The 23,786-nt window shown below is 39.5% G+C and overlaps 1 protein-coding gene across 1 annotated transcript in view; it reads right to left on the bottom strand.

Moving 5' to 3' along the window:
* The window catches only part of PTPRM (protein tyrosine phosphatase, receptor type M), a 734,228-nt gene that overhangs the window by 406,092 nt on the left and 304,350 nt on the right, over positions 1-23,786 (bottom strand). Inside the window, exons 6-7 of the mRNA XM_014519979.2 lie at positions 18,983-19,157; positions 3,967-4,260 (exon numbers count right to left, since the gene is read on the bottom strand). Coding sequence (XP_014375465.1) covers positions 3,967-4,260; positions 18,983-19,157 — 469 coding nt within the window. The remainder of the gene's footprint in view (positions 1-3,966; positions 4,261-18,982; positions 19,158-23,786) is intronic.

Here is a 23,786-nt window from a genome sequence, read left to right as displayed (position 1 = left end):
CTAGCCTGCTCCCCTTAAAGTAACAAGAGCCTCTGGCTCCCTCTTACAGTTCCCATAAGCTCTTTTGAAAGGAATCATTTTGTTTTCTTTTATTTTCATAGGATTTATATAACTGAGGCGAGGAAATAAACAATCATTTCCCAGTATGACTTGGAAATGTAACTGTGGAAGAATTAGAGAAACAGAAGGAGAAAAATAGAATGCAGCTCCATAAAGTTATTTACCCCATAACAGTCCAATGGACTCCTCTGTATAAGCTGCTTGCTTTAACAATGAATTTGTCAACACAAGGTACGTCAACAGCATTCTAGCCCAGTGGTTTACAGTTTAAGAAAGCATACAAAAGAGTCCTTAAGGAGTATGTTTCGAAAAGTCATTTCACAGTATCAAATTGTGCAGAAGACTGTCTCAGAGGGGCACCTGTTGTTCCTTTAAAATAACAGAATTCCTTTCAAGTGTTGTGATATATGGCAGCAGGTATTTTGCTGTAAATTGTATGTCAAAGATATCTGTATGGGAAACAAACACTAGATAAAGGCTGCTCCAGATCTGAGGAGCCTATAAACACTTAACTATTCTGGTCTTTTTACATACATATTTGGACTCTGACAGCCTTAAAACTGGGAGTTCTGACATGGCTTAGCTAGCTTTATTGGCTCTGGGACTTTGCCTGTTTTCAAGCACAGGACAACTCGCCTGAAACTTTAGCTCAATAAACTATTTGTGCAGTCATTCAGCTGCTAGCTATAGCTGAGAAAGCAAAATAGGAGTTTAGCAAAATGGCAGCTGGCATGCAAGTCCATGTTATCAAACTGATTTTTTTGTTCCCAGGACAATGACTTGGCAGAGCGAATAGCTAGGGTGCTTTTGTGTTTGTGTAGTGATTCTACTTTACCTGGAACTTCTAGTCTCTGTTTTGAAGCTTTTAGTTAACAAGCGTGAATACAGAAAGAGCACCAGATTAATTAACAACGTACAGTATCATGGAATTGTTCTGACATACAACGAACCACATTTATGCTGAGCTTGGGGTAGTGGAACAGCTTATGATTCAAATTCCCAAATTGATCCTTAACTGATCTTGGTTCCAGGGCATATGCAAAAGTGAGAGAGACCTTTTTTCTGGATTTGATTATGATGTAGTCCGAAGCAACAGAAAATCTGAGAGAAGAATTCAAAAGATTTCAGTTATTAAATTCTGAACACGATTCATTTCTCTTTTCAAATCTGAACTCAAGTACTTAAACTTAATCCAAAGCAGAACATCAATTCTTCGGCATCCTATTTATATTGCATTTCACCACAACAAAACAAAGCCCTTTACAAAACACATAAATACTAGTCCACTGAGGATGGTATTGCCAAGTCTGAGGAGTTTGCTTCTTTATTTCCTCTGCATTCTAATTATAGACGCTTTTATTTACTAGAGCTCAGATAGCACTTGTCTATTAGAAGTCCCTGAAATCTCATTTTGCTAAAATGAAAACATATTTCAAACACTTTGGAGAACTATTAAGATTACTGAATATCTAGCATGGTGCCTCCAGTCTCAGAGTGGTTCAATAGACCCCCCCAAGGGAACAAGCAAACAGCATACAATTATCACAGTAATTAAAAAGGTGCAATGACTCTTCTCTTAAAAGACTCCAGTTTTATTAATTCTATGGTACACATTTGAGAATAGCATTGTTTCACTCCTCCCAGCTTAATTGTTTTGTCATTAGTTTATCAGCATCTCTTTTTAACCCCTCGAGCCAGTTATTAGCATGTCACTTGCTAGCAGCTAACCAATAACCACTACACCTTCAAAGCAAGCATATTTAGCTGTAAAAAACCCAAATTGTAGAGATGCATTTAACGCTGTCATTCATAATTTTTCAGTTAGCTACCACTTTATGCATTTTAATTTTAAAAAAACTGCAGCACAGCTTGCTAGATTCATGAAATGACAAATTATATCACAATAGTTCACTAGGTAATAAAGCACTTCTCAGTGGATACTATTTTGCAGAAATAGATACTTGTTTTAATGGTCCATCATCCCACCTGCTAAAATGACCGCAGAAAGCATACAATGCACAGATGCACAATTAAAGTTCTGAATTTTCCGTGTCTTTCTCTGAACTCTCAGTATAGTAATCCTCATTAACTCAGCCTCTAACCTTATGGTCTGTAGTCATAGGATGAAGAGAGAAAAAACAAAGCAGCGTAGTTTCATTTTAAAGTAATTGAAGTGACCATGAATGGATTGAATAGACATTTACTGTACCTGTAAAGCTAAGTACATTTTATTCACGTATGAAAAACATTTTGGCCCAAGGACCCTTGAAACTCTATGATGGATTTAATACCCAAGTTCTGACCATCTTAATTGTTATTATATTCTAATAAGGAAAATGTTGCAGACACTAGCATCTAGTTTCTTATGTTCCCTTTTGACAAAATGCTTTTTTTTTTATTTATTTTTTTTTAATTAAACCTTATCCTTCAGTCATGAAAAGAAAACTCTTTAAGCAAAAACCAACCAGCCAGCCAGCCAATATCGACAACAGTTTGTTCAAAATGGCATAATACTGGGAATCTGAATACAACATCACCACAGCTATATCCCATGAAAAAATAATATGGATGCTGACAAATACTCCTCCTATTTGCAATGCATCATTCAGTCACTGGAAGGTTCCTGGACAGGTCTGAAAGGCTTAACTAACCCCTGGATTCACTGGAAATATTTCTAATTACTTTCTATGCTTTTAAAAACAGACAACTGATTAGAGATCAGTTCTTTAACAGATGAGCATCAATACAGAACTGGGATTAATTACTTTCCTTTTTTTGTGAATTTCTCCTTGCCTTCTGCCAGCTTTGCTGCATAGGAAGGGGATTTAAATTGTCAAGGATAAATATATATTACACATTTTAAATTCCACCCTATGTTGCTCTTTTTCTTTATCAAAAAATCCAATAAAGGCACACAGTAATATATTTCTAGGCCAAATTTAAGCTCGCAGCAAGCTTCATACCTACATTTTGTATGTATCCCCAGGCATCTTAAACAACACACGTTACAAATCTGATTTTTCAGATATACTGATTCTTTATTTACATATTCCAACTTGGGTTTTGAAAGGTAAAAATGCTTCTGAAATTCTATTGCCATATTCCTAATATTAGACTAGAAAGAACCATTTTTTAAATAAATATGTAACCCTATCAACACAATCACTGAAAATACAATGCCAAAAAGAATTTGTATTGCAGTATATTTTACTTATTTTCCTACAGCTGAATAGCAAACTAACAGTAACACTACTTTTCACCAGCATTACTGTCCAACTTTCTTTCTATTATAGCCCTCAATCTTTACCTTTTTACAGGCAGAAGTCAATGCTACTAATTACAATATTACATTATAGAGCCCTAGGTATCTATACAACATAACTCACAGGATATCATTTAAAAAAAGAACATACTGTCAGCTATGTCATAAAGCACTTCTCAACTAAATCTTGTTTATGAATAATTGCTATTATTAAATCCATTTTTCATATCTATTATATTCTCATTTATACGCTCTTCAAAAAATAATCAAGTTTCTTTCATTAACTCAAAAAATAAAAATCTAAGAAATCTAGCATTGATACAAGGAAGATGCAATGAAATAGAGAAAGCTCAACAGCATGCTGTGCATCTGAAAGTCCAGTGTTTTGAAACTACATCATATTCTGCACTAATCACTGAAAGGCCCAAACAGGTACGACTTAATGTACTGTGACACTATATGTTAGTTTCAAGGTCACCGTTTGCAAACACTAATGGCTTTTACTTAAAAAAAAAATCATTTTGACCTTAATTCCTGCATCATGCAGGTTTAAGCTAGATGATGCCAACTGTTACTGAACTAATTTGTTGGTTTCAACATCAGTGAGATGTTTACAATTTTTCCAGCTTCTGCCTGGTACTCACCAGCACATTTCGTCCTTGTTTTAAGAGCTGGGCCAGGGGATCCGGTACCTCCTTCACCTGGTCGTGTAAGCAGCACACTGATTTCATATTCTGTATCCGGATCCAAGTGCCCAATTTTATAGCTTGTGGAGTCAACTGGTTGTATGTCATACCAAGTTCCACTTGAAGTGCGATACTCCACTTCCCTCTGAATTATGGGTCCATCTCCATTGATGGAATTGGCATTCAGCTGTATCCATAAGTATGTTGCACCAACTGAAGACAGCTGAGGTGGAGCAATGGGAACAGGTGGCTCTGAAGCAAAACAAATGTTAAAAATTATTCTACAAATACTTATTCTTTCCATAAAATTCAAGTAAGCAACTTTTGCTGACCCCTAGGCAACAGTATTGAGCAAGTTATGTACTCTGGGTATCTTCACACTTTGCTATCCTGATCAATCTGAAGAAACTTGCATCTGTGGAAAGTAAAATTTCTTGTGGCTATGACCCAGGCTGGAGGGTCTTGTGAGCAACATGTTGCCCTTAGGCTACCAGCTAAAGACTGGTGAAATAAACAGTGATTTTTCGTAAGCTATACTGGAGGGGCTGCCTATGAGAAACACTGGTACAAATTTAATTATTGGTTACAGTTTTGAACAAAACAAAATATACTATAAACTTTCTAAATGAACTCTATTAGCTTACCATAATGAGAGATGTTAACCTCCATTTGATATAAAACTATATATAAACTGTATACAATTGTATATTACCTATTCACCAAACGTTAAAATATATGTATTTCTAGCATTTTTTCATACACAATCAAGGAGTTGCATCCAAGATCAACATACATTTCTCTATAGATGTAAAATGTTTGTTATATTTACACATAACTTTTGGAATTAGAACTGATATTTCAGTTTACTTCTGATGGAGGCTGACTTGCTGACAAGAATAACACAATTCCCAATTTGTACTTCTTCCTCTGTAAACTTTCAGACCTCTGTGCTGAGCAAAGTAGAGGCAGTATCCTTTCAGTTACAGTGTCAATGCACTTTCAAAAAATCTTTTTTGAGGCCCAGGGGGGTCAGAGTAAGCCCAGGGCTAGAGACTAGAAATTTCTGAGTTCTTGTTTTAATATCTTATATATTAAACTATGGGTAAGTCATTTAACGTTAGCATTACAGGTTTCCCTTGATTTATGTGGTACATGAGTTCCTGGAGAACGCTGCATAAATCGAATTCGTATAAAGTGAACCTACTTTATAATATAAGAAATAGGGATAGGTTCCTGTGTCAGCTGCTCCTGGGGCTGCTCCAGCACAGGCTGGCGTGAGTGCGGACAAGCAGAGCTCCAGGTGGTGCGGGATGCATCACTCACCCCAGCTCCTGCTGCAGCTGTCCCAGGAGTGGCCGATGCCAGCTCCCTGTAGCCGCTGGGCTGCACCGTGCCCTGGTGCAGGCAGCTGGTGCCGGCAGCTCCCAGGGCTGCTGCAGCCAGGGCTGGGGTAGAGGCAGGCAGAGCACCAGGAAGAGCATGGAGCCACCGCCGGCCTGAGCCTGCAACAGCCACTGGCCGCAGCCTGCTTTTGTCCAGCTGCAGGTAGCTGCCTGCCTCTGCTGCAGCCCTGGGACCAGTGGACACTACCTGCCTGCAGCTGCTGGGCTGCGCAAACAGTTGGAACACTGGTTAACTAGGTCCAGAGTAATGGAAGAGAATTTGGCCTAATACGTCTCACCTATGCATCAGCAAAGGATGCATAGTTTTAACGCTCACAGGTAGGCGTGCACACATGTTAGGGAAGCGGGAGCAGATTTGCTGCTAATGGCAATGAACATATCCCACTTCCTGAGGCCCTGCAATGGGCTCCAGCTGCCACTAGGGGAAGCTCCAGACTCCCCCGGGTGCTAGCCCAGGGCCTGGCAGGGAGTACCAGGCCAGGAGACACCTGTCTCCTGGCCAAGGCAGGGACATTAAACCCTGCCCCAAGGGACTGCCTGCTGCCAGGGTGGGGCCTGCTACCAGGGTGGCTCCCTGATCAGGGCAGGGGGCTGGGACCTGCCCCTGACCAGGACAGTTTCTTGTACCCTGCTCAGCTCCATGACTTCAGAGCTGGGTGGGGAACAAACTGGGAAGCCTGTTCCCTGCTCAGCTCTACAACTGTGGATCTGGTTGGGGAACAAGCTGGGTAGCCTATTCCTCACTCAGCTCCATAAGCACAGAGCTGAGTGACAAAAAAGCTTGCCAGCCTGCTCCCTGCCCAGCTCCACACTCACAAAGCTGGGCAGGGAACAGGATCTCCAGCTGCCACCAGAAGGAGAGACCCTTATCTTCCAGCCTGAGCTGCAGTTGTGGGGCTTGGGCTGGGAGATGGTTATCACCCAGCACCAGCTCCGTGACCGAAGGGCCGGCTCTGGGAGATCCTGATGCTGCGGAGCTGGTGCTGGCTGGATCTGCCAGCACCCTGCTTCCTGCTCGGGATGGTGGAGCGGGGGGGCTGGGAGATAAGGATCTGAGCATTCTAAAGGTCTGCTACTTTCTCCAAAATACTAACTGGGCAGGAATTCCATGCTGCATTTCCAGTGAGGACTATAATCCATATTGTACATACCCGCTGCCCAAGTTAAAGATAGGATTTAGCAAACACCATGCTGAAACATGATGTCAGCAATTGAGCAAATACAAGGAGTGGTATTAGACGTACTATACTATGGTGACATTTTTACTGATTCCCACATGAATAACATACTCACTTTGGCAACAGCCCAAAATATTTTGAATGATGCTTACTAATTAGTAACAGATAAATCTTGGTTAAAATACAACGTACACTCTAGGACAATTAGAAAATAGGGGAGCCCCACAGGGCCATTTAAAGAATATGAGGGAAAACTTTATTATATGTGGCTATCAATATATGATATTAAACTCTAGCTTCACCTTTTAGGGATTAGAAATTTACTGTCTTTTTTTTTTAATTATTGTTTCTGCAGTACATAAGCTATAGCTTAATGCAGAAACTGTGCATCTTTAAACAGGTCTAACTTAAATCAAAATGATTTAGCATCAATTTAAATCATTATGCTGTTTCGTGAACCCAGACGTGAAATGGAACTTTTATAGAGCAACCTAAGGCATTTATGTAGCCATGCTGAAAGAACAGTTAATTACTTTCAAGTTTCAAATGCTAGTAAAGGCTGTTGAAGTGCCATTCAAAATGCGAACTCAGGAATAAGGTCACAAAGGTTAGTGGCTACACCAATTCATTTTAAGTATTACAAGTATTTGAAATAGACATTATTTTATTGCTTTTTCATTCCTGGAGGTATTGTTTCATTCCCTTGTGACCGAAGTGCAAAATAGGTTAAACCAAGCTGTAGGGTTCTAGGAAAAACCTGCATATATCGTAGTTTTAGCTGAAGGTTGAGCTTGTATAAAATTAACCTATCACCATAAATAATGCATTTATTTTACAGTGAAAACTGGTTGAAAAATAAGGGTCATTAAGTTAAGGATATACTGTGGTAAAAATAATAATTGAAATATTCAGTGATATTTTAATGAAAGTTACAAGCTACATGATTTCTGTAAGTTAAATCACTAAATGTAATGAATTAACAAGTGTTGAACAACCATAGGTTTTACCCAAATTATTCTTTTATCTAAGCTTTTTTCCCCATTTCTAACAAGGAGAATATTTCTATTTATGACAATGATGAATCTCAGTTGGGTACTCAATTAAGAACCAGTCACAGGGACATGCAACAGTGAGAAGCATCAGGCTTTTTCTTTGGAAACACCTAAATGGTGGCCACTGAATAAGGTTCAAATAAATAATATTATTTTCTTAATTATTTTCTCACTTAAATTTTTCCAGTGGGTACAGTTCACAGAAGCATAGAAATCATACAAAAATAGGGATGGAAGGAACTTCAGGAGGTTATCTATTTCCATTAAATTTAAAATATTTGGCTTTAACCACAGGGTACATGCATTCAGTGGGTGAGGTTCATTGTAGCAAAGAGTACTGAGGTAATACTTTAAATTAAAAAGAAATGTTATTGCTCACTGTACTCATGTATAAAGAAAAATCTACAAAACTATTTAGCACTGTACTACCCTTTTAAGTTTGTCTGTCAAGATGTACTATCAAACCGTATGAAAAAAGTTGTTTGTGGACCAAATTTACTGCTTTAAAGATTGTGCAGGGGAAGAGATTTTTGCATTTCAGATCCATGGTGAAAGGATTTGGGGACACACTAACTTACAGAAAGCACATACTAGCTGCTTTCCTGTTTGTGTACAATACAGTGCTGTTCATTAATGGCGGGTCCATGAAAAACTTTATTTAGATAGCTGTAATGGTGGCCAAAATGGATGGACCAATTAAAGCAAAACTAGGGGCATCTACACAAGATGCTTACTGTAGAATTGCCTAATTAGCTCCACAGTAAAGTGTCACCATCTACACAGGCGGAGATATTAGGCCAAAGTAAACTGATTAACTCCACCATAGGTTAGTACTTCCTGACACAAGTATGGTGGAGTTATTTACTCTGCCACAGTGCATGTGTAGATGGCAACAGAGCTGGCTGGGGCATGAAGGTGCTACAGTGCAGGGGTTGATTGTCAGCTAGCCCACATTGTAGCACCCTTGTGCCCCTGGCAGCCCCTCCACAGCATGTTGAGCCAGGGCAGAGCAGCTCCAGACTGGCAGCCTGATGCCCCAAACTCCCTGCCAGCCAGGGCTGCGCTGTCCTGGCTCAATGTGCTGCAGTCCTGGGTGCATGTGTAAACACTGCACCTGGAAGCAATAAACGCTGGAGCAAACTGCACCGGAGTTTATTGTGTCACACTAATTTCACATGTAGATGCCCACACTGAGAACAAAAGTAATGCACCCAAAATGAACAGTGGCCCTTTCCTTCTGCTAAGGACGCTGCATGTAGGTAAAAAATAAAGCTACACCTGTACACACACAACTTACAAGTATACACTTATGTACTAACTACAACCACTTATCAGAGAAGAAGTGGCAGGAATATGATTCCACCTTAAATTATAACTCTAACCATTTTCTGAGTAGTTCTAGTGCCTTAATGCTTGCAGCAAAGAAATGAAATTTGGCAGGGGGGTAATCCTGGAGCCAAACAGATGCCATTTGCTATCCTCATGGAAAACAATTCGGATTTAACTGAGTTGTAACACTCAAAAGAGACATTTCTTGTCTGTTAATTACTCACTTGTCCACTGTTGTATGTTTCAGGATTTCAAGGTACCTGACTTCTAAGCAGTGGCTTTTTAAAAAAAAATAGAAATGCTGGAATCTTGCCCGTATCGAGCAAACAATTTTTTGAGGAAACTCCATATTTGGAGAAGGAGAAAAGAAATCAAACAATAGTTTAAAGATGATCAGAAATTAGGAATGTCAGAATATTCTAACTTCAGAGGACATTGTTTAGCAGACAGAAAGCAGGTGAGGTAGTAAGAGCTGAATGATATTTTCAAAGGGCCTTGTATTAATATATTTAGATACCACTTCTATATGCAAAATAATATTTATTAGGGGTGTGCAAAATGGGCCATATTCAATTCTGATTCGGCCCGAATCAGGGACAGTGATTTGATTCGTTGATTTGGATCACTGTCCCTGAGTAGATGTGGCCGAATCCAAAAATTCGATGCTGATTCAGAGAATCAGCGATTTGGCCACAGACAGCTTTAAATGTTTTTTCTACATACCTCGAGGTACCAGGCACAGCTCATGAATGCTGCAATGCTGTGGCAGATAGAGCATCCCATAGGAGCATGGGGGGCCCCCCCATGTGCTCAGAGGCAAACCTGGAAGTGGACCAGAAGTACTTTGAGTACACTTCTGGGTCCGCCAGGGACTGCGCTGGGGAACCCCCCATGCTTGACTTGGCAGTTGGCTGCTGGGGGGACCCCGGGGACCCCCAAGACCCAGGAGGCACCAGTCGCTGCACCGGGGAAGGGTGCAGGGGGGCCCCCCAGTGCACTCTCCGGCAGACCCAGAAGTGGACCAGAAGTGCTTCTGGTCCACTTCTGGGTCTGCTGTTGAGCACACTGGGGACCCCCACATGCTCCTGTGGGACACTCCATCCGCCCCACCATCACAGTGTTGACAAGCCACCTGGACCTTGAGGTATATAGAAAAAACATTTAAAGCTGTGTCTGTGGCCGAATCGCCGATTCTCTGAATCAGCATCGAATTCAAAGCTGTGTCTGTGTCCAAATCACCAAATCTTTCTGAATCTCTCCGAATCAATTTGGAGGGTTCTCATTCAATTCAGAGATTTGGCCACCAAACTGGGCTGAATCTCCACTGAATCGAATCAGGGACCGAAGCTTCACACAGCCCTAATATTTATCTTCCTTCCTTATTTTTAAAGACAATATTTTCCCCCTAATTTTTTATCGTTGCAGGAGCTACCATCTTCTCTGAGGACATCAAGGCTTCATTCCCAATGTGACAATGAAAGTTGATGGCCATTTTGAAATAGTTTGTCTCTGTTTAGGGTGAAACAGCTAGAAGCCTCCTTTCTCTTGAAAATGATAAAAAATGGCAGCTATTTTGAAGGAAGGTAATTATTCTTCAAGGATATCTTTCCAAAAGAATAGTATTCATTAACTCTTAACTAGCTTATAAGGAATAATTAAAAACTCCTAAACATCATAAAGAATTTCAAATATAGCCAATATACCAAATTTCTGATAGTTTTGGCTAAACTAGAAACATGAAAAGTTGGCATTACTACTTTCTTAGATTATTTAGGATGAGAATATGACTTGGCAAACTAAAATATCTTAAAGGACCAATTTTTTAAATAGCTGAACTCAATATTAATTAACAGGCATAAATTCTGAAAAAAATTATTATATGCTCCAAGAGCAAGTGCTATAGATTTGAGGAAGGTATTCCTGCTCTATTTATATAGAAGAAAGTGGTTGAATTCCTGCTTTAAGAATATAACTGTACTGTAACTGTGCTATCTGAATTTGTACTTCTATAATCTCTAAGCACACAATCTTAAATACACAACACAGCAAAAACATGGTGCGATTGTACCCCATGTTCAAAAATCCAAGCTATCCTGGGTAACAGCAGTAGTGAAGACTGAGAGGCACCATTTACATAGTTACAACTTCAATTATGAACTGAGTGAAAAAAAATTCATACTAGATGATATATCTGAAACATTATGTGTGTTTCAAAACTTACAAACACTGGGTTTTACTTTATTTGACCTTCCTATAAGCCCTAGCAAAGTAATTCAAGAGTAACCCCAAAAATCAGCTAAACTGCACTAATGTATAATTAATTTAACATGAGCTTAAAATTGCAATACAAACCCAGAGTCTCCACTGTTATTGTTACACGTGCTAATTTATGCTGCAACTATACCTTCATTTTACTATACACTCAAACCCACAATAGGGAGTGTTCTCTAATGGACACTGACACTTTCGCCTGTTACCTCCAAATTCAAACACATTTGTCCCAGTCTCTCCACCCTGTTCACCTCTCAGTTCTGCCTCTTCCCAACTCCTAACTCCTTGTCTCAGCCCCATTCTCTTGATCTAATCAAGCCCCATTCCAACTCCTGGGCTTCTCATTCCACCACCCTGTCTCTTTGCTCAGAAAGTCCAGATCCCAGAAATGGACTACTCGTCCCTGTCTGCTTCCAGTCCAGCTTTCTTGCTCAGCCAGAGAGAAATCCTTGGTCATTCACTTTCTCCCACCTTTCTTCCCTGGCCCTTGGTCATCCCCAATACTCACTTTCCTTACATAAATTTTCTGAAGTTATAGGCAATTAAAAATAAGAATTTATAATGGGGCAACCTTAATAAAAAGTGGTGCTACTAGATAATAGAAAAACAGGTAGACAGAAAGAAAGACAAAGGGATACGTAGGTAGAGAAAATAAGGGGTTGTCTGTTTAGATGAATGCTCACGTATACCTAAGTTTCTATTATATTAAAAATATTAACACCCTTGACGACCAACCTTTAATATTTTCTTAAGCCTAGCCACGGCCTCAACATTATTTTGCCCTCAATTTTAGAATAAATTCTTTGTTCCACAGGTCTAAAATAGTTCAATTCTATTCAAGGTATTAAATCTCCCATTTGACAAAATGCAGAAATAAGCCACCAACAGCACAGATGGCCACCCTTCCATGCCCTTACTTAAAAACCTAACAAAACTCCTCCTAACCAGTCTGACACCTGGGTTTACCTTGTCTGAACTCAATAAGCAGTTTGATCTCTGTAATAATCTGATGTCTGCTCAGACAGGCTCGTTCTGTTCTCCTAAATCTAATCTATGTTGGATCTGACCACTATTAGAAAAGTTCAACCCATCAACTATATGGAGAAGCCTAATTTACTTCAACAAATACATTTAATCAGTTCTGCCCTACTATTTTCCTTTTGGTCAATGTTTGATTACTTTTATGTCATCTATTAAAAAAGAACTGCTTTTTTTTTTTTTTTTTTTTTACAGTAAGTGAGTGATCTGATAAGTCCAATTTCACATCTTTCATTAGATAGAGATGAAGTGACATTTCAATCCAATTCTCTGACAAATACAGATGAGGAAATTGTGTTGTTTGAACACACAGAATGACAAATCACCATCTCTATTCAGTCTTTCCCATCAGAATAAGCAGTTACATAAATTGAAAAGTTTCATTTTAGGATTAATTTAAATGAAGTGGTCAACACTGTATTTCACTTTTATATAAAAGGATGTTTCAGAAACTAACAGCAATTTTGAAATAAAACCGTTTCATGTGCAATGATCATGTAGTGGTCCATCTCACTTCTTTACATACTTGTAAACGATGGGTGCAGTAGATAATGCCACCATCAGTGCTTCCACTGCTGTGCAGTTTCCCACTTTGTCACAGACATATAGCATGTGCAGCCATTTTACCATTAGTTTCTGAAACACCCTCATAAAAAGCATGAGGCATCACAAACAACACTATGGAAATCATTTTTCCTCTCAATCTTTGAAGCCCTCTCTAATTATTCAATGGCAGGTGTTTTGGGTGTTAAGCTTTGAAGCCCTCTCTAATTATTCAATGGCAGGGGTTTTGGGTGTTGAGGTTAGCAATATCACATTTACAATTCTTTAATAAGATAACATTTGGGAATAATAGACAGCTCTCTGATTTTTTCATGGACTCTATTGGCTTTGTAATAGTCAACCTTGCTCAGCTATAGAACCTTGCTCAGTTTAAGGTAACAATGCTAGGAATCTTCCTGCCTAAATCCAAGCATAATCACAGGGATTGTTTTATGTTTCCTTGGGTTATCTCTCTACAGTCTGCTGGATATGGGAGTCTTTCAACTGACTAAAATAGGTCTTGTTTCTGGCCCCCCAGAACATTTAGCATAGTGCCAGATGTGACACACAGAGAGGTTTACTCATGTATGTAAAGTGGAATCCACATGTAGTAAATTCCAGTTAGTGAAATTCCATCAATAGTGAAGTAGAAAGGAAGAGTTTCAATCCACATTACCGTGTAAACTTCACGTAGGCCCTACTTATGGAGGAACCTGCATTTGTACTTCCTTCAGTTGTATGGCTATACAACAAAATAAAGACCTTCAATGGGTTTAGCCTGCTTTATAATTAGCATAAGTCAAATCAAGGTAGACCAAGAAACACAATTAAGAGATGCAGAAGCAAAGGAAGTGGTAACAGGCGAGGAAATTTGACAGGCAAAAAGAATTTAAAATGTAGGTGAAAGATCAACTAGACAAGGTAGGTCAGCTCTGGCTCGCACAGAGCTTAGTGGTCTGGTACCAGTTTGATCTAGTCTGACCACAAAAATAATTTTATACCTGGGACAGAAATAGATGCATTCCTTGACAACAAGCAGGGTATGTCCAATGGCCATATCAGACAGAATTTAAATTAATGTCAGTGATGAAATAGCCTATTAGGCAAATTTCTATATGTGCTAGCATTATTTAGCAGGCTTTTGAAGTTGGGGCCAGAATTGAGGTCAAAAATCTAGGTCCACCTCAAAAAAATTTGCTCTTCAAGCCTTTCACTCTGGTTCTTGCTGAACTGCCCATTTGCAGGTGAACTAAGATGCGTGGTTCTTTGAAACCTATGTAGGATGTTCTTTCCCCTGATGGGCTGGCCACCTGTTAGAGTGTCTTAGAATTTATTATATTTAAAACTGATCTTTTTTTATTCCAACTATTTTAAAAGATGGTTTAGATGAGCAGCTGACTGCTTTTAATCAGTGGTTTGATATGCCTAACCTGTATTATCTTATCATTCATCTACTATTTGTATTTCAATATTAAAATTACCATAAAAATGGATTTAAATCTGTTTTCTTAGAGTATTTGATTTTGGTCGGATAGGCTTTTTTCAAGCTTTCATTGATCCCTAGAGCACCAATGACAATCAACAAAAAGCAAGGTGACTGTAGATCATGCTGTGAAATGCATCCTAGTTTAATTTAGGTAGTTTACATGACAAAAGCAGCGAGTACTTAGAAGAATTATTTTCATTGTTACTATTTTAGTGAAGGCAAAGATTTTTTTAGCATCTCGGGTCCGAGACACTGAAGGAAGAATGTCTTGCACTCAAAAGCTTGTCTAACTTTATTCCAGTTAGACAGTTGGTACAATAAAAGGTATCACTCTAAGAAACTCTCGCATAATTTCTGAACCATCACAACTACATCATTCATACACAAAGGAAGAGTCACTGGGCATGTCTACACATCGCTGTATGGTGATGTGTCTATGGAGCCATGCTTTAGCACTTCCTTTAGTACTTCCTTATGGGAAATTACTGCACCGTGTGCACAGCGCGCAGTTAGATTTCACCACTACAGTGACGTAGCTGGTGTAGACCCGAGTGATTGCTATGTCACAATAGTGCACTGTATGGCGACGTAGCACATCACTTCGTTGCTGTAAGGCGATATGTAGATGCACCCACTATTACCCTATTTTCTCCTTTTACCTGCACTCAACAGGTAATAACCATTTTCCACCTTTTACAACCTAGTTCAGATGTTAGCTTATTGAGTAATACATATTTTTCCCCTATTATTTAGGTCAAGCTGTGTCTACTTCTCCCCAAGACCTGAGGAGGTTTATGTCCAAAAAGTTTGTCAAACCTCCCTCCCAACTATCCAACTGATACATTACCAAGAAAAGAAATGAAAAAAAACACCCCAAAAACCCCTTAACCCTTGCCTGTCATATATTTCCTGGACCATCACAGGTAGGACAACATTCCAAACCCGCTACAACTTTACTTAAGTCAAGGATTCAGTAACCATAATAAAACATTCACTATATGCTAAACTCAAAGGGTATGCAATTTTTAAAGCTTATGAATACTGAGTTTGACTCTCCTGTCAGTCCTAGAAATGTAATTCAACAGTAACTCCATGAAAGTCAGCCAAGTTACACCACTGTAAATGAGAAGAGAATTAGGCTCATTGTTTCCACAGAAGTGCGGAGAGTAATTACACCACTATGTCTACGTATACTGTTATTAAGCCATCAGTAATTCCCAAGCATACTAAGCACTACAGTACAGGTAAATGTACATTTTTTTTGGTTTATTGATGGTAATGGAACAAAAATAGAAATACCTGAACAGAAATCAATTAATTTCCTCTGAATTCTGCTGCATAATATAGCAGAAAGCAGCTGAACAAATTACAAAAAGCATTTTTTAGTATTAGACCATCAATAACAAAGTATATTTACAAATGATCCCTTTATAATGCCTTTTCCGTATAGACTTATAAGGTTTTACAGCACATTATTCAGCATGGGCTTTTTGGTTTAGTAGGAATGACCTAGTCTCATTAAAGCAAGGGATCAAGCAACAGGTATTACCATGATTACTTCATCATGCTGCAACTGGCTAATGGGGTTAGGGGCAACTGTCAGGCTACTCCGTGTAAATTTTCTGGAAAATCTGGGTAGATGCAAGTGCTATAATGATATGCTAAACAATTTCAGATATAGCAGAGCAAAAACAGTGGCAACATATTAAAACATCTCAAATAAGGTGGTGTATTAGGAAATACTTTTTGTGAATGTCTATTGACCTCTTCCTAGTCCTTTTAAAATATCTCCTTCTGTTATCACTGCTAGAGTCAATCATATCTTCCTGTACACTCCCTCCTTTCCTCGATTTTCTACTGAACTATGTTCCCACGGTTTCCTCTTACCTTACTGACTCAACTTTCAAAATTTCCTTTAAGGCTCTATCTCCCCACCTACCTCCCCCCTTCATTGGAATCTCATGCACTTCCATTCGTGGCCACCTCCTTGTTTCCCTCTACTACATGCTCTCAAGTGTAGACTCATTCAAACCCACATGTTCAGATATTTCTTATGATACTGCCCTCTTCCCTTAGATTCTTTCCTTTTTTCATCTGTAGATTCAAATTGATTATCCGTGATTGACTACAGATTTTGTATTAATACTTCTGTGTCAACTGCGTTCGTGTTGTTATAATGTTGACTCAGTTTACCTCATTATTTTGTGCACAGAGAATGAAGGGTTAAGTGCAGGGATGGCTACATGCAGGAGAGGACAAAGTGGAGCTTTAGCATCAACAGAGCCCTGATGAGCTTTGTTGACATACCCAGGGCAGCCCCTGGGCTCCTGGTCTAAGCACAGCTCCCCCTCCAATCACTCCAGAGGCTGCTGCCATTAGAGTCTCTGGGCTCCCATTTCCTCCCTCCTCCTGTTTCTGCTGCCTGTCCCTGCCCCTGGGGGCAGGACAGCGTGGCATGGTCCATCGGGCTGAGGGAGTCCACAGCCAGGCAGCTACATAGGGATGGGACCCAGGACCCCTTCTTCTGATGCACTGGGGAAAGACAGGGAATTTCCTTCCTCTCCTCACGTTCCCTGCTGCCTGAGAGAATTTCAGGATGCATTCTGGCAGGGTAGGAGTGTCCCTGCTCCCTGCTAGGGGGGGGGGGGGGGGGGAAGGGTATAATTTCTTTTGTGCTTCTTGCTACTGGATAGGGGGAACAAATCTGGGGTGTAGATCTATTCTATGCTGGGGCAGGTATTTCCTTCTGTTCTTTTTCAGATAACTTTACAGTAAGATGGAGCAATACACCCTGGGATGCTGGAACATCATCAGATAGCTTTCATGCAATGTATTCCTTGCTACACATGCAAATTAAAGCTGGATAGAAACCAACTATAAAGATAGTACACATTTTCAAGCTCCAACTTTATAGCTGGTTGGACCTTTTTATGGCATGATTGGTATTCTGTATATGTAGCTGGTCTGTTAACTGCACAATGAACCAGTTAGTCGTGTAATAACTGTAACATGTAGAGGGCCCTAATTCCATCTCATCTTTTCTCCTAATCATTTTCTTTGTATACCCTTCATAATCCTTTTTTCATACAAGCCCCTGCATCTCCCATGACTTCTGATCATAGCCATAGAGATCTCTTACCTTTCAAATCCCTCCTTAAAGCATAATCTCTCTATATGGATTTAAGAAACAAGGTGTTTGCTCGGGCTTTGGTCTCCAGTATTATCCCCTGCCCAATTTGTTGTCTCTCTGTTCATATTGTATTTCTTTGAATAAGACTATAAAGGTCTTCAGGTGACCTCTGTATAGTTCCAAGTAGGTTTACAGCAGTATACAAAGAAGGTAGGAGGAGGATAAATATACATTCTAGATCAGTTAAATAGTAAGTCTCTCTACCTAGCCCAATGTATCTGTAATCTGAGCTATGCAGGCTGTGGATATTCAGAGGAATATTTCCATTATTCCAAAAAGGAACACTTCCATTTGGGGGAAGTATTAGCCCTTTGCTTAAGGATAAAATGTAAAAGCCATGAGCAGAAGTTGCAGAGCATTATTTAATTTAATTTTCTCTGCCCTGATAGTGGATCTCTCTTCTTTGTCCCCACCAGGTGCCATGTGGCCCACTGCACTGGATCCCAAAAGAAGAAAAGAAAAAACCCTGCTTAGAATAGTGATGTTGTTTTCTAAAAATTGATATTATGGACAAGGAAAAATTCTCTTCCAGAACTTCCAAGTAGATCCTAGCCACCAAATATTGATTTTTTGTTAGGGAGAAAGTCTTTCTTCTCCTGCCAAAGAAGACACCATTAATATTGGACAGAGAGAAAATATATTATGGAAGGATGTAAAACCTAATATTCCCAGTCAACTAAACATCAATCATATAGCAGTTGACCCAGCTCCATTTCAGCTCCACTTCAGGAAGTACATATGCCCCATAAACAGCCTCTGACCAAGACAAAGACAGGAATAATGGACTTTGGAAAGGGCAAGTTGTGAACAGAAAATATTTGATATGATAGATTATTTGGCTAATGACCTGTCTGTGGGCTACCTTGCATGCCTGACTGTCAAACAGCTCTCCCAAGATCCAACTTGTCTTTCTTTAAAAATCTTACTAACATATTCACTTAAAAACCCAGTAAAAAATAAGACATAAACAAAGTATATTTAAATACATTTAAGCAATATAATAATATTTGCACTGTTTTCTGTAACAAATTGAACATTTTATATGCATTCTGTTTACATTTTAAAAGTTTCCTGATGTTTATAGAACCTCCCATATTCTGAATATATGTATTTAAGTGTTCTCCTTTATCTGTAAATAATTCTCTCTTAAACCACAGTAAATATATTTTTAGAATGCAATCTCCACGAGAGAGACGAGTTGCCAAGTACATATTTATATCTCTTTTGAAAAAAACATGCAAGTACACATTTATGAATATACATTATATATTTAAATTGTATTTTTATTATACAAACAGAAGGTGCATTTAATGCCTCCTCACAAGGGCCTTTCCCATAATCCTTTTGCTAGAGATATACATACAAGAGGTTATTTTATTACACTCCCTTTTGACTTTAGTGGGTGATAGGTGACCATTATTAATTAACTGTATGGTATTATTTTAGGTATTAAATATGTACATGCATATTATATTCCAAAGTACCTTTGACTACCAGTTCTGCATAGTTGGATACTCCCACTCCTCCTTCTGTGCGAATCATGCAGCGGTAATTGCCAGCATCCTGTTTTGTGGCATTTACCACATTAAAAGAAGCTACAAATCGACGAATGTTAGACACCTTAATTTCCTTCAAAGGTGCATCTCTCACACTCATTCCCTAGGAAAAGAAAAGAAAAGTAAATTTATTGTTTAAATAAAAATTTAGAAAAATAACTTTATTTCTTCAAGTCTATCGAGTCTTCAAGTCTAGCTGTACTTCTTCAAGCTAAAGGGAAAGTGATGGGGGAGGAAGGAAAAGCATAAATCCATACCATAAAATTTACTGATATTTCCAGTGTTAAGAGTTTTATTCCATCCCACTAAGTAAAAACATTCATCATCAGTGGGCAACCATTCATCTGGAACAGCTGGCAGAGCTCTTCTCAACCCCTTTAACTGATGCACACATTTAAGAGCAATTCAGCATTTATTTGCTTGGTTTAATTTTTATTCAAATATCAAAGGATTTCCATTTTTGCTAATGGGACAACACAACTAAGTATGACTAACATCTCATGAGCTGGTTAGCCATATTAGTCTGAAGACAGGCAGAAGGTAAAGCAGAAGAAAACCTTAGAGTAACTAGGTCAGACAGACATGAGTTCTTGTGGGTAGCCACCTAACCTGACACTACAAAAAGGACGGGCAGAAAGAGAGGGTTTTTATAAAGAAGGGAAAGGGAACTGATTTCAAATTCATGATGCCATTCATTCATTTACTTACGGATCACCCTACCTGTCCAGTGTAGAGGACAGAGGGACACTGCAAACAGGTGATGGTATAGATGACATTGGTGGTGAAAGAGGTGAATGAACCCCAATCCTCCCACTTAGGGGAGGGGGTACTGCTAAGAGAGGTAAAGAGTGAGTTGATAGGATCAACTGAGATGAACAAGACAATTAACACCTTGAGGCACTGGGGTTCATTGAACTCTTCCTCCACCAATGTCACATACATCTGCTGTCCACATTGGACAGATGGGATAATCTCTACATGAATGAATGAATAGATACTGATTCAAAATCAATTAAAAAACCCAACAAAAGCCCATGGCAGAACACTTAACTGTTCTAGTTATTCCATTGATGACCTCGGAGGAGGTGTCATTAAACAAAAGAATTCTAGAACCAACCTGAATGTGAAATTGCAGAACAAGAAATCTTCCACTGACTGGACTGTGTTAAACATGGACAATAGATTCTTATCTGATTACCTGAACTAGCTGTTAACTCCAGTGTCCCTCAAGGTCTTAACTGCCTTGGTTCATCTCAATTGATCATACCAACTCACTTTTTCTCTTAGCAGTGTCTCTTTCCCCTGTCCCTTTCTCTTCTCTATAAACCATCTCTTTCTGCCAGTTCTCTTTTAACATGTGATGAAGTAGGTTGCTGCCTAAAAAAGCTAACATCTTTCTGAACTAGGAAATCTCTAAGGTGCCACCTTGCCTTTCTTCTGCCATAAGCAGATTTCAGGACTGACTGTGGAAGAAACTACATCTATTATACTTGTAATAAACCAGCAGGGAATCTTCAAGGACCTTTAGTGACTGGGAATTTTTCAGCGCCAAGATTACTGTTGTTGGAAAAAGTGAATTCATCAACAGAAGTGTTAATAAAAAAGTATCTGTTTTGACAAAAATGTAGCATTGTCAAGAAATCTCTCTCACCACTGAAAAATTCAGAAGAAACTCTGAGGACAGGCTTGCAGAGTTTCAAGCTCCCAAAGCCATTTTTTTCTGCAAATAGGTATACATAATTTAAATAGTATTTGTTCACATTTTTGTTAGTCTTCTGCCCTTATTTTAGAAGGCTGAGGAGGCCCTGTTTACTTATTTTAGAAGGCAGAGGCGTGCCCTGCTTAACTGGTACAAACTGCCCAAAAGAGCTGGTTGATCCTGTCCGTTTTTCTATGCTAGGAATTTTTAGTTCGTACTGCAGAATTTAAGACGTATTAAGAAAATGCTGATATCAGTTTGTTAATTTAGTTGTCAACATATTGAAAGTAAGTTTAAAATGCTGTTTATAGCCATGGAAAGCCACAAATAATGGACACATTAAATTGGATTTTGTATATAATGCACAAAACAAAAGTCAATGTTAATCACACAATTCATGCCAAAGTAGTAGGGTATTAAACAGTAAATAATGATTTTTGTTATTTTAATAAGTACAGTAATGTATAGCCATTTCCCTTTCAAACATAATTTTTTGTAATAGCCTGCTTATTTAATAAATGATACTTTGTAAAATCCCTGAAGCAGAAAACAGTGCTGGAACTTTGTTCAAAGTCCCTCTTTTTGAGCATTCTTGACCCCCTTTCTACAATTCCTAGAAATCTATGATTCAGATAACTTGGTTTCTCTACTAGAAAGAGATTAATCAGTTACAGTAAAAAGATGTTGAAAATGACTTACTAAACCACCATTTTAGTCCCTTTGTCAATCACAGTTGTGATGTCATTCTAGCAGATAGACCAAGCAGCTAGCTGATCCGACCAATTAAGATTTATGAAAATGAATAGCTTTTGACAGCAATACCCATGTCATTTTTAAAACAGGAGCCACTTAGGCCTCATTATAAATTTACTTAGCAACCATATCTCCCACTGATATGGAATCCTATTTAAATACAGCACCTATGTATTACTTATATAAATATCGCACACACACGCACACACACTTTCTAACCAAAAAGCGAATATGAAAATGTAACTTAGTTACAAATCAGAGGCAACTACAAGATCACGTCTTGTGGATGGCATGCGGTTTTTAAATTGTAAAGTAACAATGGAAGTAAAACAGGTAGTATAGTCAGGGTATATTTAAACTACAGAGTGCCAGGTAGCATACCTGAGTTTGTTTCAGTAATGAAAATAGTCCGTCTATAGCAGCATGAAGCGAGGTATGGGATAGTTTACCCATCTGAGAATCAGGGTAAATTAGACCACATGGACCTCAGTAGGATTGTGCGAAGCTTCAGTAGCCGATTCGATTTGGCAGAGATTTGGCTCGATTTGGCAGCAGAATCTCCAAAAATGAATCAAATCAGGAGACCCTTTAATCTTTTTTAATTGAATCGGAACCCTCCAGATCGATTTGGAGAGATTTGATGATTCGGACATAGACACAGCTTTATTGTTTTTTCTACATACCTCAAGGTACCAGGTAGCTTGTGAATGCTGAGATGATGGGGCAGATGGAGTATCCCACGGGAGCACGCAGGGGTCCCTAGCGTGCTTGGCGGTGGACCCTGAAGTGGACCAGAAGCACTTCTGGTCCACCACGGAGCGCGCAGGGGACCCCACCCCCCCGGCTCAGAGACTAGTACCTCCTGGGAGGCACCCAGGGTCCCTCTGTGGCTGATCATCAATCCAGGGGGTCTGGGGGGCCCCCCATGCACTTGGCAGTGGATCTGGAAGTAGACTGGAAATACTTTGGTGCTCCGGTGAGATGCTCCATCTGCCCCACCATCTCAACATTCATGAGCCACGCCTGGTACCTCGATGCATGTAGGAAAAACATTTAAAGCTGTGTCTATGGCCGAATCGCTGATTCTCTGAATCAGCATTGAATCTTCAGATCTGGATTTGGCTGAATCAAATAAGGACAGTGATCCGAATCAATGAATCGAATCACTATCCCCTGATTCGGGCTGAATCCAAATCGAATATAGCCGGTTTCGCACACCCCTAGAGCTCAGTACATTCCTACTATTCTGCCTGCAATACCCAAATTATCTGGTTCAAATACTAGCTCAGGTATCTCTAAGCTATGCTGCAGCCTTCAGGGTGTACAGACTGGAACTTTAATTTAAGTGTATATCTTGAATTCAAAAATATTGTGTCTGTTTCCAAAAGAACTGCAACACTATTAAAACATATGTAAAATTAGTTCTAGGCAACACAGGCATGTCTACACATTCATTAATGCATCTTAGAAACTGCGCATTTTAGTACTTCCTTAATAAAGTACTAACTAAATGTACAGTACCTAGAATTACCATGCAGTAGTGCTAGCACACAGTTATTTAATGATGCTTACTACACTTTAGCCTAATAACACTGAGCAGTAGTTTATTAGCACGTTTTTTGCCATGACACACTACTGAGCAGTAAGCATCTCATGTAGACGCACCCACAGTGCAGTTTCTCCATGACATAACAATATGATCAGTTTGACCTGCAGGAGAAACAGTGAAGAGAGGACAACTCTAATCTTGCAGGAAAACAACAGATTATATTTACTCCCTGACCTGTAGTTACCAAGAGTAGAAAAGAAATAGAAAGTTTTGTGACAGTGCAGAAGAGAGGGAAGAGGTCAAAAAAAACTCCCAACCTCTCTCCTTTCACCCTCCTAAAGGAACAAGACACAGTCATATTTCCTGTGTGGTGGAGCTCCTGCTAATCTACCTGACAGGGCACTGGAACAATGAGAGTCAGTGATATGACTTTAGACTGTATTTGCACACATCAATCTGGGGAGGTGGCTAGGCACACAAGAGAAGGCTAGGGCAGTGGTGCTCAACCTCTTTCCGTGGCAGCCAGGATGGGTAGTGCCCAGTTCAGACAGGGGCCACATGTGGCCAGTGGCCCTGATCCTGCAGCTGAAGCAGGTACAGTGGGGCCCCATCCAGCCACGTGGAGGCTGCAGTGGGGATTTTGGCCTGATCCAGCCTCATGGGGGAAGGGGGCATGGCCCAGCCTGCATCCAGCCCTGCAGGGACAAGGGGTCATGGCCCAGCCCTAACCC

The sequence above is a fragment of the Alligator sinensis genome, unplaced genomic scaffold (genome assembly GCF_000455745.1).
Source record: "Alligator sinensis unplaced genomic scaffold, ASM45574v1 scaffold597_1, whole genome shotgun sequence".
Classification (NCBI taxonomy): Eukaryota; Metazoa; Chordata; order Crocodylia; family Alligatoridae; genus Alligator; species Alligator sinensis.
The sequence above is the reverse complement of the archived record's forward strand: the minus strand, read 5'-3'. Positions and strand labels throughout refer to the sequence as shown.